At 34.4% G+C, this 15,500-nt stretch overlaps 1 protein-coding gene across 3 annotated transcripts in view; it reads right to left on the reverse strand.

Annotated features, from left to right (window-relative positions):
• Positions 1–14,219, reverse strand: part of LOC145690416 (uncharacterized) — a 41,936-nt gene extending 27,717 nt beyond the window's left edge. Inside the window, exons 1-2 of one of the 3 annotated variants that reach the window (XM_081765268.1) lie at positions 13,947–14,219; positions 2,676–3,087 (exon numbers count right to left, since the gene is read on the reverse strand). In XM_081765268.1, the coding sequence (XP_081621394.1) occupies positions 2,676–2,971 (296 nt within the window). In that variant the 5' untranslated portion in view covers positions 2,972–3,087; positions 13,947–14,219. Of the gene's footprint in view, positions 1–2,675; positions 3,088–13,614; positions 13,838–13,946 lie in introns of those variants that run through there. The other 2 variants (XM_081765269.1, XM_081765270.1) reach the window with 2 other exon arrangements.
• Positions 14,220–15,500: the final 1,281 nt, after the last annotated feature.

Genomic DNA, 15,500 nt, shown 5'->3' on the forward strand with positions numbered 1-15,500 from the left:
CAGCAAGAGAAAATAAATTTACAAAACGTCTATTAACCTGTATTCCAACACAGAGTCACAATTAAGTCTTATTGTTGACAGTATGCAAATTACTGCTGAAATATTATACACTTCAGCACTCCTTTGGTTCGTATAATTCTGACGTAAATTACGGTCAAAATAGAGAGTAGATGATGCTTGCCTTACTCAAGCACGCTTCCCATTATTTTGTCATACTTGTTACTGTAGAAATGGAGAACAATTTCCGCATCCACTCCTACAAATTCAGCCACATATCTTATGGTATAACCTTTTGCACAATTGGACATCAAAGATCTCCAATTGTTTGTCTTAAACTTGCAAACTAACCAATACGAAAAGGTTTTTTCTTACTTTCATATGTTCGCTTAATTGCTGAATGTGTAAGAAATTATATGGTTATAATGGAAGAATCTTCGTGCTAGCTCCGAGTCCAAAAGTGTTACCACCGAAATGTCAAACATTTGCGTGATGGCATGTGAAGAAATTGGTAACAGTCGTGTACAGTGAGTACACGCTAATGCTTTAAGATCATTATCATTAAAATATTGATGTGGATAATAATAATAATAATAGAGAGTTGGCTAAGAAAAAATGTGTGACATAGAGCATGAAAGATTGAAATGAACGAGAACAGAACCACATTAATGGAGGAAAATGTATATATAGCTATTAACAAGTTTTTCATTGTTAGATGTAATATTGAAGAACTTAGAAACTCGCAAATCTTCAATAATATATATATTACTACAAATGATATTTACAGAAATAAACATTACAGACCCTGAATACACAACAATTTATTGCATTTCTGCGTAGTATGTGTGTATTGTATGTAAATTTCCACAAAAGGTACTGTGCAATAATAGTAACAAATCATGAGCGCTCCTGGGTTGAAGTATAACACGTATTCTTAACAGTAATAACTCTTATGGCTGCAGCCTATAAGGTTAGTATTGCGTTAAATTTAGATACCTTAGCTTTCAATTAGCAACCAAAAATCCACTGAGTGACGTCTATAAATTAAATATAACATCTTCTGGTTAACTTAAAACACCCCAATGAAGAGTTCGAGATTTGAACCTGAAGTATCAATTGAAAATTAGCAACACATATAACTCATCAAGCCTGGAACGTGTAAGGTTAGTATTGTGGTACTATAGACAATTTAATAATTTAATACAAACTAGAAATAATGAAAATACGAAAAAACTATAAAACATATTCCATATTAAACATTAACGAACAAAAAAATCCATAACTCTCGTTGAAATATAAATGAACTAATGAATATTTAAACGAAGCTCTGTGCGAATACAGAAGTTTAGTCAAGTAAATTATTTAACATTTTTACGTGTACTCAGATAAATGTAATATATAATTAAATTTTGCGTGATTAAAGGAAGAAAACACAAAGAACATTGTCATTTAGTTTTTATTCAGAGTGTGTATCCCTATTGTCAATCCCTCAACAACCACTTCCTCCACAGTAACAGATCAGATTATTATGATACACGCGGAGTTGAATATTTATTATAACTAGCCTACATGTAAGAGACACAAAACTGCCTAAAGGTAAGTTCCACTGAAGCTAAAGTGAAAAGATCACTTCCTACACAAATTACACACTATAGTTGAAAGTCTTAGATAATTTCACCATTATTGGTTCTCTTTTCATCACACTTCTTGGTTCTCTTTTTAATCTCCCACCTTCTATCAAAAGTCGTTTGTTTTATTTCTCACTGTAGGCAGAGATCTCAGTTATTCTTGTTAGTTGCAAGCTTTACCACGTAAAATGTCTGCACATAATCTCCGTATATGTCTTAAGATTTTCGGCTACACACAATTGACACATCTTCTCGTGTAGAATAGAATACAGACAAGCATTAGTTATTTAGTAATGCAATCTAATTCCAGTAAGTAAAGGTCTAATTGTCTGTTAGGGAACAGATTTACAACAAATGTTCTTTAAGATACCACTCAATTACTCACTTTACTAAAAATATTACATATGAGTTATTCAATTGCTTACTTGTCGTCACTCAAAGAATTTAATACTTAATTATTTAAGAAATGGACAACAGCATATATTATCCCAATAGAGTCTTTGCCTGCTAGTGAATGAAACAATTATAAATAACAGTCTGCAATGTTTCTGATTAAACGATGGTATACAGAATAATTATTAAATATGGAAAAAAAAACACTCTAAAGCTAAAATCTGATTATATTTCTTTATAGACCATGCATTCCTGTTTTGACCCAAGTAAAACGAAGAATAGGAGAAATGTACGTATTCGTTTGGAGAAATCGCAACAGCAGAATATTTAAATAAATCAATCAAAACTTTCGTTTTAATGCTACGGGATCTTATCGCTTCTAATAGAATTTTAATTCTCTTAATGTGCACATGCTTAATGTAAGGACTCAGTTTTTAATAATGTACCGTTTCGTTTGGAAAATTATTTCACTCGGGAAATGTCACCTCTTACATACCTAAGAATTAGGTTACGTTTTTATACGTGTCCAAATATTTGCGATCCCATTAACTCAGTTTGAGGTAAAGAAAAGAATAAATAGGTAAATAAGTATTGTAAGTGTCGAAAAGGAATATCTATAAACATAAACTCTGATGAAATAAACGAATTCAAGCATACCTGAGGTCCTGAGCATTGTCAACTTCTTGACGATTATAATCTTCTTCAACGACCTCGTTGTGATCATTCTTGTTTATAATAGTGGCAGAAATGTGACTGCTTGACTCTTCCGTGTTGTTTATAAAATCGGAGAATTTTTGCTTGATGCTACCGGGGAAAGGTCTGGAAAATCCAAGTACTTCAGACGCTGGTAAAACCTCATTAGTGTCACTAGTACATAGGTTATAATTACATTCCTCAAATGACTTGCTTTCTGTTTTTATTTCAACTTTAATACGAGCGTTGTCTGTTTCCATTTCAATTGTATTAAAACCAAGTTGAAACAACGAAAAGGCGTTTTACAAACACAAAAAATGTTCGACCTGGAGATTTGAAATCTTCAGCATTTAATGCTAAAAGGAACCAAATAAATCTGAAAGCAATAAGAAAATCATTATTCGTTTTAACAAAAATTTATGAGAGAACAGGGAGAATGCAACGGTACCATTTCAGTTAAATTGAGTTAGTGGGTGGAAAGGTTTGGGATCAGATAGAGATGTAAAATGTAGTGAAACCAGTACTTTAAGCAAACGAAATTTTATTACAACGTATGCCAATTATCGAGATAATGAAATACCGAAAATGTAGAACCATATCGAAATACCCAGGCTGAATATTTCTTGCTGAAAATAATTGCATGACCAGAATTAACTGCAGTTTCCCAAGCAAATGAAACAATGATTTGTTGTTGCACTAGCAGTTATCCTAGTAACTGGAACTACTTCCATCATGTGTTTCTCAATTGTCCAGGACTATCTGATGGATTTCTAGAATGCTTTAGCAAACAATTGCAGCATGTTTCGTTGGACTTCCATGCTGGTTTCAGCAAGGAATTCCACCAAGATTTGTTGTATGTTGTGCTGGTTCATACAAGAAATTCTAACATCCTTTGGTGAATTTATAAGCTGGTCCCCGCAAAGAATTCCTGCATCAAATAATGGAATTCTACGCGTTTCAAGCTAGAAACTCTACCACGTTTTGCTGAATATTATATTGTTTCTAGCAAGAAATTTTAGCATGATATTTTGGATATATACGCTGGTTCCAGAAAAAATTCTAGCATTACTTGATAGACTTCTATGCAGGTTCAAAACAGAAATTCAAGATGCATTTGATAGATTCCTTTGTTGGATCCAACAAGGAAATCTAGCTTCATTTGATGGATTTATATGCAGATTAAAGCAAGGATTTCAATTGTGGTTTGATGGACTTCTAGGCTCGTTATGAAAATCCTGTATAACGAAAAAAACAAAATCGACACTGTAAACAATATTGAGAACTCAGATTTACATACAAATAGTCACTGTGAAATGAGAAAGAAAAACATGCTGGGAATGCACCTTTCCAGACCGGTAGCGAACCCAAAACTGTAGGGGGACCGATCCAACCGTATTATTTCATTTGCAAGAATACCGTCAAAAATTTTAGGGTGGCAGTAAAATTTTAGGGGGGCCGGACCCTAGACACCCCTTGGATACGGGCCTGCACCTTACCACGAAATGTAGAATGAATATTAAATTTATGAATTCATTTAAGAATTGATAATTATATTGCACTTATTTATCTATAATCGGTCATTCGATCCGAAAAGAATCCTAACAAAAGGTTAATAATTTTAATAATTACTGATTACCTCTGAATATAGCGAAAAAAGAAACAGAACATTTTCGCATGTTACTAAAAGCATCCAAATTTAATTTCTATTGTACATTTCAACGTGTGACAAAGTGGGTTAGATATAATCGTGTTCAGATTTGGACTCTGCTATATTTACATAGTTAAAAGCTTCTCACAGAGCACATATACGTATAGGCCTATCATTCGTACGATGCACGTAAAATCTAATCACATTCTCACGTGATTATCTGGATAAATTTCGCATAGGTTACGTACATTAAATGTATATCAGTAGTTTAGATGTCCGCCCTAGTGACCTATGTTGTACTCTAAAGTAGGTATATATAGTATGAATTTTCAACTTAATTTACCTATTCAGATTTGGGGCACTCGCTGCATTTTCGAGGTGGGAGGTTCAGTTGTATCGTCCGTTTCCCAGGGGCTGTTCTATTTATATATATATATATATATATATATATATATATATATATATATATATATATATATATATATATATATATAGTAAAAATTCAGTATCAGGAAAGTGTCATTTTGACTTCTGCTTTTCACTTTATGTACCCAGCTCGGGTGCTGGCTCCCGAAGAACTCCCAAAGAAAACAGCTGATAACAATTCTGGTCCAGGCTCATACTCTGTTCAGACGCTGATTGATAATATTAAAATGTAACAAGTGATTTGACATGAACCAAGTTGGTGCTTTTGAGACTCAGGTTGTATTATACTTACTTTTGCGTATGCACACGCATACATATACGCAACTGGCAAGCCGTCTGCTCGCAGGGATTCACACACACATGAACGAAGACGTTAATATTTATTTAAGTAAATTCCTATTTATTGAATATGAATATATGTGGGTACGGAGCGGAATAAGATATATATGTATATATTAACAACACACAAAATTCTCACTTTACAGAGCTAAATGCTCAAACAGAAGAAATTGCACTGAAGTAATCGAATAAACGAAATGAAGAATAAAACTCTTAACACTGCATGGTAAATGTAGATATGCGCACACTATATACGAACACTAGAAACATAGCCCTTGTTCAAATATCACTTGCACTATAAATTTACTATTCGCACTGAGACGAGACTTTCACTGCGTAATAATGACAAGGGAAATGGGGAAATAGTGGAAAAACACTGATCAATGAAGTATCTTCACTCCAAAATGATGCTACATGTCCAGAACATATTCGTTCGTTTTTTTTAAAGCAACACAATGTTCTTCATACCATGACTTCTTGCTAACTCTTCCTACGACGAACTCCATTTGCTAACTCCTCTTACGACGAACTCCTTTTGCTAACTCCCCGCTTCTACTGACGCTTGGGAACAACCCGTTTTCTACACTTAGGGTTAACAATGCATTATATAAAATAATAAAGAAAATGTTAAAGTTTTCTGCATTCATACACAAATAGGTCGATGCTATAATAGAGAACACTGGCAACATTTGATTTGGTCCCGTGAGAGTGAAGCTTGGAAATAATAGTTAAAACAAAGTGTAGCAGTCTAAACCAATAAATTCTTTCCATGCTTATAGGATTTTAATGCACTACTGTCATACGTAAAACAGTTCAGTGGAAAGGAGCGAACGATGGTATTTGTGTGTATGAGTCATTTCACCTACGACTCCTGCAGGACATAAACACGTTCTCACGGCAGGAAGGATGACGTAATATGAATGCGTGAGAACACGACAAACACAATAGCATTCACACACAATATTTACTTCGTGTCCAAAAATATTCCCAATCTTAATAAATGTTGTTATAAAAAGGTATATGCGGAACAGTCATGGTGAAGAAGACTATAAGTTGGAAACTATTTTTCGGGAAAGAAAAAATAAGTTTGCTGCGACGAAGCACTCTGCCCAGACGATAAGCGTTGCATTGAAAAACAACAAGTTCTTTGTTCCATCGTGAGAAACGATAAGAACGACTGAAGAACATCTGCATACACAGAAAGAGTTCAAGTTCTCATCAAAAGGGAAATAGCTTTTTTTTTTCTATGAGTAAAATAATAATTTCGTTGCATGAATAAAATTTAAAAAAAAGAAATACACTGTTTTTCCAAAAACGTAGTTTTGAGGCCGGGCAGACGGTCACAGCGGTTTCCCTGGATTTACTAGTCCAAGGAGGTGAATACAGGAAAGGTACCTTCTCTAAGGCCAGGGCCACTTGCTTTCCAAGTTCTAGACTTACCTAAAGAGGAGATGTAGCTCCTATTTGGAGGCCCAAATCCATCATTGTATCCTTCTGAGTGACTAATAGTTTCTTTTACCCTTGTACTTATCCTTTACCACTGCATGAAGGGAAGTTAGTTACCTATACCGGAGTATTAAACCATGTTACCTCTACCGGAAATTTCGGATAATCTTAACACAAGCCATTTCCGAAAAATTGGAAACCCGAAAGTCTTCTGGAAAATCGAAAAACAGAAATGTCTGCAGCAGCCAGAAAATGTCTCGGAATACGGAAACTTTTCCAAAAATACCTTTAGAAAAAAGACAAGAAAATGGCCATTTGGAAACCATATAACCGATTATTTTTGAAATATGTCATTCTCTTTCCATTAAAAAAATACAACACCGATATTCTTATACTACCAGTATACATATAGAATGTAGGTAATCAATTGATATGTTTAGTAAATATTAATTTTAAACGTAAAGCTTGTAGTGTCCAGCAAAGGATAGGAGATGCCAGCATATTATAATGGGGAGGTCTATATAGCATACCAGCCTCATATGCTGGAAACCAGTATCTACCACAATATAAAGTAAGTCAAAACAAAATTGATTTTTTTTTTTTTTTTTTTTTTGCTGGCTGGAGCAAAAATTTCAACCCGGGTATGGAAATATTGATCAATGACCATTTTTTTTCCTTTAGCACTTGCTAAAGCAAAACCTACCATATATTTTTTACACTACAAACAAGTATAGTCTAGGCGTATAGTATGTTTCATGTACATTATTAATTTTTTTTTGCTGTACATAGGTACATTTTATGGAATCAGGAGTACTGTTTTTTTCTGCCTTCTTTGCAAATAAATTTACTATTTCTCAACCTACTACCAGTGTTGCGTGAGGGCAGAAAACGCCAAAAAGCATAATTTCTTCTTCTACATTAGCTTATATTTCTAAATTAAAATATGAAGAGCAACGTTTAAAAAAAATTATCTTAAAAATGAGTAACATTTTCCAGACGCACTACAATATTTTAAAGACAGATTCAACTGCTTCCTTAAGCAGTTTGTCTTTACTGAAATACATGCAGCGGAAGCAATACCTAGCGGAATTTATTACATCGTCGATATTGAATGTTTTAATTTGCAGGTTTTTCCTTTTTTTTATATATATAAACAAAGAGCATCTAGAGAGCTCTTACATTCTTACATGGTGATCTAATGGGGAACATAAAAGCTCTCAGCCTTCTTATAGGCCAGCGAACGCGGTGGCTCAGGGGCAGAGCATTCACCTCCTGACGAATGACATGCATGGTTCAATCTCAACTCGCGCCAAGTAAGTTTGCTGTGGACAATTATCTTGTGTGTGTTTTCTTAGGGTTTTCCCGATTAATCCTACTTTCTTCATTCCACGATTTCATTCATTTCTCATCATCACCGTATCCTTAAGCCTAGCCGCAGTAAACGTGAGTCGTAAAACTCAAAGATTTCATTGCTTTATATATATATAGGTGGCCCAAAAGTAGGTATATAGTCCCGTACTGACCAGCTCACTGTATTTTATATCATTTCTTATTGTTATCAAACAAGCAGACCTAGTTCCTTTAATATTTTGTTCTTAACGTCTTTTTACTTATAACTTAAGCTCGGAGAAGTCGAACCAAATAAATCCATAAACTAGAATCTTATACTTGACCAATGCAGGGGTGTATCCCTACATTTGGGCCACCCTGTATATATATATATATATATATATATATATGAAGCGCACATGTACCTTAAATTACCGAAAGAACAAACTTATTAGAGCGTAAGTATATAGTATATTTTCCCAAAGGATTTTTTTCGATAGGGATGAACTAGGGTTACCAGTACGATCTGAGAACTTCTTCCAATTTCAGGGAGAAATTTTCTGAACTCATCACTGCTACACTTAATTGCTCGGATGGCATAAAACCTTGTCAGAGGTAATGTCGTATACATACAGATTACCGACAATAGGGAGACAGTGATCACGTATAAAGCCGTCCATTAAACGAAAATATACTTTAGGTTTTCTTTCATACCTGTATGTAGTTAGTAATTGGCATTTATTCCGAAGTTGGGAAGCCGCTTTCACCACGTTTTTTCGCTGTTATCTCCTTTGCACACTTTCAGCAATTTGTTATTAGGTTTATTAATCCGTGCTCTTCACCAACTTTTAAAAGATTTTGCTCGCAATCAACGTATTGCTCCACAAATATTAAAACTGTTACTTCATTGCCCTTGTACATTCGCCATGTTAATAACATAAATGCTCGTTTCTTTCCCACAATGCAACTGTTCGGTTACCTAGCGTTAAGTAGTTCCCTCCGCTCGCCGTATAGTTTCATGTTTGTAGTCGCCTATATATAACAAATAAATAGTTTTTTCGAGACTTTTATATATTATCAAGCACACAAATGATCAAATTATCCATATCTTTACTGTAAATTTTAAAAATTTTGCTGGAAACGGACGTCCAACTTTCGAACTTAACCCTAGTAATTTTGTAATATAACCTAGGTTAGGTAGACCGTAATTTAGTTTTTACATAATGCGAAAATGCTAATTATTGTTCTGTTGATGATCTTATGCGTTAGGGATCTGAATCTTGTCATACGGTAAAAGTGGCAAGAGAATGTGTTTGATGATACCTTACCCCTAAATTTGGAATAGAAATTTAGCAAAAATGCCGGTAATGTTTTTGCTATAGAGGTATTCCATATATTTCAATCGTTTTGTTCAATTTTACCAGAGTGTACAACAAAACTACCAGCAACAAACTATTTATTTTAAATTTAAGAAAATTATTTGCCAGCAATTGATTGCACAAAAAAGGGGATTCATGCAGGATTCTTTCGAAAATATGAAACTATTAAGCTCACCTCCAAGAAGCAAAAAAAAAAAAAAAAAAAAAAAAGAAAAAAAGAAAAGAAAGAAAAAAAGAAATCAGACAAGTCGCATTCTCTAAAGAAAGATGCTTCGATTTTTTTACATTTATAAAAAAAGTTCACATCAAGAGGTAATGCAATGTAGTGTAGTGAAAAGAATATCTCTTTTTTTTTTAATTACGTAAAATATAATGTATGTACTTTCTTTTCGATTACGTCTCCTTATCTTGTTTATTTTTTACGAATTGTGTGCAATACGTTTTTACTTTTTATTTTTTTCATATTCTTCCAGTGTAAACTATGATACGGCAAAGTACAGAGGAAACGTCAAACTTGTCAGCGATGTACGTTAAATAATTTTCGTTTTTTTATATTTTGAGATCTAATTGTTTTAATACAGAGAAAATTATATCTTTAGACGAGGAGGGCCAACAGTTTAAAATCTAACCTAACGTAATAATCATATAATTAGCAAACTTGTAATTTTCTTTTGATTCTACAAAAAGGCTGGCCTGCTTCAACTAGACATAAGCCTAGGAAATAAGACTTGTCTTTCCTGGGAATACCTCTCTCTTGTGTTTCCTCCAATACGATAATGATCAAATGCAGAGTGGATGATGTCCCTCCTCCTACGGACGTATAACCAAGCTACCGTGCGGTTCCAATAGCTTTGCACTGTCTGGCTCAGTTATGGAGCATTTGTGTTTTTGGTGACAACTTAGCACATGTTCGATTGTCTGTTTTGTATTGTAATATTGTTATGGATTAACTGCTGTATCGCCGCACAAATTTTACAAAATTAGCCAGATGAATTCGTGAGTTTACTTTGCTTTATAAGGGAGAGTGACTGGAAGTCAGGTGATGGTAATAGTTAAAGTTAAGAAAATAGTTTTCGTTAGCTGTTTTTGATATTGTAAGCGGCAGTATATATGGAGGCGGAAGGGGCTATTATGCGGAGAGATACACTTGAATTGATTTATGGGAAAAGGCAGTGTAAAAATGTTGCGAAAACAACAAGACTGTCACTGTTTTCTGTTTATCTGTTTAAATTATATCGAGTTCTAGAAAAATAAGGAGGGACAGTTGTTGCAATTGTGTGAATGACATGGTATACTAAACAGGCGAACAGTTTGTCGTAAGTATAGAAACGAATTCAAAGTACAGAAATGAACATACAACCAAACCTAATTTAGTATATTTTGAAACCTCTTGGTTTTCTTCTATTGTCTCCTCAAAAGATGTAAAAGACTTAAGCCGATAGCTTTCTACCAAAATCTTAATAAAGATATTAAAATTTATAATTTTGAATTTCTACGTTCTTAACTGACTTTTGGCTTCCTTTCGTTACATCGCGAGGTGGGGGAAAGGTTAGGTTAGGATCTAGAACAGAGGTACCCTTCGACTTCTTTCCTGCCATGTTGATAACAAATGCTCATTTCTTTCCCACAATGGAACTATTCCGTTACCTTACGCAAAGTAGTTCCTTCCAGTCGCTGAATATCCCATGTTTATAACCGTTTATATATAACAAATAAACAGATTTCACGAGATCCTTATATATTATCAAGCACACAAACAATAAAATTATCCATATTTTCCCTCTAAATTTAATAAATTTTCCTGGAAACGGACGTCCAACTTTGGAACTCAACCTTAAGTTAGTACGTGTTTAATGTCATATGTGAACACTGTATTACGAATAATCATTAATTAGTGAACCTGGGTCACAACCTAGTAATTTGGGCGATACACTAAACGATATAAACTTTTTTTTTATTTTCACATGGTCCGGCCATACAGCAGTAATGCTGTTGTTAATAGTGAACCAAGCATTATCACGCAAATAGCGAAATAATTTATTTAAAAATTCTTTCTGGTCGATAACACGAATTTAATCTATGCCAAGTAAGATACTGTCTTGTGGGCCAGCGAAACATATTCTAGAAAACAATGAGAAGGGCTGTTATGAACAAGAGATCTTTGCGCGAAACACTGACCTGATTTATAATTATATATTGAAATTTTATATAAACTCACGGTGGCAGGGCCGGATTCAGAGGGTGCTTAGAGAGGCTGTAGCCCCGGGCCTGCAGGTGGACACGAGCATCCACTCTAATCAAAATCTCGACTGGCTATCAAAAAAAAAAATCATACATAGTCATCATAAAATATGACCAACAATATGGAACACATTCCCTTAACTTCCTTACTATACTTTCACAGATGTATTAGGCGGTGTCAGCAGGGGCCACATATTTTTTCTAGCGACATATTTTTTAATCCAGCCCTGGGGTAAAATGCCGTATGTTTGGACCAATCCTAGGAAATTTACCTGGTCAATTGGAGAATTTATTTAAGTTTGTGAGAAAGAATGAGTACAAAGTAGGTAAGGGGAATAGTAAAAGTTAAGAGATTGGTTGTATTTGTTCATTGTTTTTGATGTCGTAAGCGGCACTGTATGTGGAGGCGGATGGACTATTTCGCGGGGAGGTACACTTGTTTTACTATACGGATCCAGAAATTGTAAAATGTACAGAAAAAAAATGGTGTCTTTAATTTCCCAATTTCTTAATAATAATTATAATAATAATAATAATGTCGAGAACAGAACCCAAACAACCAATGCCGGGCTTCTGACCCGTTCCTACTACTACTATTACTACGCTTACTCCTACTTCTACTAAGGGGGCCACGGTGGCTGTGGTAGAGCGTTCACCTCTGGTGCTTGGGGTCCCGGTAATTTCGATCCCAGACCCCGTCAAGTGAAATTTGTGGCGGACAAACACCGTGTGCGTCGGTTTAATCGGGGTTCTCCCACTTTCCTCATTCCACCATTTCATTCATTACTCATCATGACCGTCTCCTTTAGCCTAACCGGCATAAACGTGGGACGTATAACTCAAAGATTTCATTTCATTTCCTACTTCTACTACTACTAATACTTATAATATGGATCCGTATTAAAGTAATACTGCATACCTAATGTAACGCAATCTAAGGTAACTTAATGTAATCCAACAAAATATAACCGAATGCAATACACTTTGGTGCTTTTTTTTTCAGTTTTTAAAGTGGTCGGGCAATACGGCACAAATGCCTACCCTGAACGGTGGCTTATTTTCTTTGGGTAAACAATACAATACATGCTCCAGGTGCGCATCGATAAATAGGACCGCCTTAAAATGGTATAGTACAGTAGAGTAAATTAGGGACAAGTAGGGTAGGGGTATGAGAACTTAGGTAATTTCGTCACTGCGGTTATTTCGCCACTGAAATTTTCGTCACGGTAATTTCGTCACTGGAAATTTTGTCACCAAAATATTAAGATGTAGGTTATTTCGTCACCGAAAATTTTGAGATAGTTATGTCGTCACTTATAATTTTGTCTTCAAAATACTAGCATGTAGGAAATTTTGTCATGGTTATTTTTTCACATTTGTGGAACTAAGTAGAAACAAAGTAAACGACCAAAACATCTAACCTTATCTCAGTCAAACTTGGGAAACAATACTCCACGCAAGAACAAACAGCAATAAAAAAAAAAAAAAAAAAAAAAACATAATGTCAGCTTCAGCAAATGTGAAAAGCACAGGGAAAATGGGGCGTTAATGGATTTATGTATCACTATTTACAAATATTAAGTTTTGCAAAATCAAAATTTCAGAACTGAAATAGCAAACAAAATATAACATGTTATGAAATAAGTGTTTTACATTTCACTTTCTAGTATTCATAACATTATAGGAAACAACAATTTTTTTTCAAACATTTAGTTCCAGTGTTATACGTTATGCGCTAAAAATAAAAAATAACCGTTGCAAAATTTCCTATATCATAATATTTCTGCAATAGAATTCTAAAGGACACTGGTGATGAAATTATCGTGACAAAATGTTCGGTGACGAAGTTACCTAATGGTAATATTTTGGTGACGAAATTACTGCCACCCGGGTAGGAACAGGTTAGCTTTCGGTCAGGTAATTTTGACCCGTTTTCATGAAATTGATAAAGTGCATTTTTTGTTTCTGAGTGAGTATACCAGCTGGAGCAGGTATTGTACAGTTAACCCCTACACTGTCCACGTTTAATGGTTCTTATGTATGGTTGTCACTAATATTACATTACTGAACTTTAATAATATTAATTGATAAATACTCTGCGAGGCAGCCTTAATAGTCATGTCGCATATGAAAAATACACTAAAATACGATTAGAAGATGTAAAAACGCTATTATTAGAAGACGGACAGTTTTGAGCATGGCCAAAATGGTGCAGGCAGTGTTATTCTCTGTTTTACATAGCTGATAGGAGAAAGAAGAATTTTTTCCCACACCACGTTCAAGTACAGGTGAATGTTGCTGTTCTGTCTTCCACCATCAGCCCCCGCACACAAGGTGTAGAGTGTAACTAAATATGTCTAGGCCTAAATAATAAATTACAACTTCCATAATAACACTGCATATTTTAAAAGACTTAATTACATTTACCTGCATTACTGAGTAAGTAGCACATGTGTAATTTTAATAGAACTTTTATTGGACAGTTGTATTGCTTATTTTCCTTCTTTTTTGACAGTCGCGGTTGTGACATAATGTTGGAATAGCAAGTGTTTTCTTCTTCTCTTCATAACACTATTATCAGTCAAATAGGTAGGTGCACCAGCTTTCTAGTCAAATGTGCTACTAATGCGAATTGGTCAAATGTGTACCTCAAACAGAGGATTTATGATTGAAAAACAAAATAGAATAATATACAGGACACAATCGAAAAGAATTGACACCAGTATCCTACGGGAAAAAAGTTAAAATCAGGAAAACGGCAAAGTCAAAGTCGGGGAAGGAGTTCAGACAGGGAAAGACGGCGAAAAGCCATGGTGAACAGGGCAAAAAGAAAGTAGAGGAAAGTAGAAAGTGTGAAATGAAAATATAAAAGAGAAAGAGTATAAAAAAGAAGAGAATATATGTACGTGTAAATGGAACAGAAAGTGTAAGTGTAGTGTAGGTGTATCACTGGGTCCACTTAACTCCTTTCTCTTGGAGCACCACTAGCTACGAGGCAGTCACTATTACAGGCGCTGTCGAACTCCCCAAGGGATGTCAGGGTTGGTAATTGAATGAGTATTTACTGCTTTGATACAGTAATTTCATAATATAAAATTGGAAACCAAGTATAATATGTATGGGTAAATTATCAGTGCGTTAAGATGATAACAATAGAACCTATAATAATAATAATAATAATAATAATAATAATAATAATAATAATAATAATAATAATAATAATAATAATAATAATAATAATAGTAATAATAATAATAATGATAATAATAATAAATCACTTCTTGTTTACTCTGTTATAAATATAGGTTCTCCTCTCTTATATACATGTGTTATTACATTAAAAAGAACCAGAAAAAAATAACCATATGTATACACACTGATAATAGTGAATCCATGCCTCTCAACCCGGGCGCCTCAACTCAGGCGAATGCCCTAGTTTCTTTTTTTCTTTTTTTTTTTCTTAATGAAATCATTTCCTAAGTGCCCTGAGTTCCATGAAATATAAAAGAGATGAATTCCATCCATCCTGAGTTCCTGAGTGATGTTCACAGAAGAGAAATGCCTCGATAATTATTACAGTCAGTTTTGTCGCCTTTCTTGTAAATTGAAACAATGATTCATTTTTATCACTCTTGTGGCAATTCTTCCTTGTTCCAGATAAGGAGAATGAGTTTGTGCATCTTGTTCAACAGTTTTTCGCCTCCATTAAAATTAACTCAGCCGGAATTTCATCTACACCCGGAGATTTGTGTTTCTTTAATTTCTTTATAGCGGTTTGTACACCTATTCGGTTGGGTTCTGGAATATACGGTTCTGTGATGTGTATCTCCTTTTCTCCACGCACGCTAGTTTTTGGTTCTGAGTTAAGCAAATCGCCAAAGAAATCTTTCCATCTATTTAAGATGCTATCCGTATCAGTGAGAACTGTACCGTCAGCTTTCTTTAATATATAAGCACGCTGATCCCCTTATACATCTCCCG

Source organism: Thermobia domestica, chromosome 7, assembly GCF_964235325.1.
Source record: "Thermobia domestica chromosome 7, izTheDome1.hap1.1, whole genome shotgun sequence".
NCBI lineage: Eukaryota > Metazoa > Arthropoda > Insecta > Zygentoma > Lepismatidae > Thermobia > Thermobia domestica.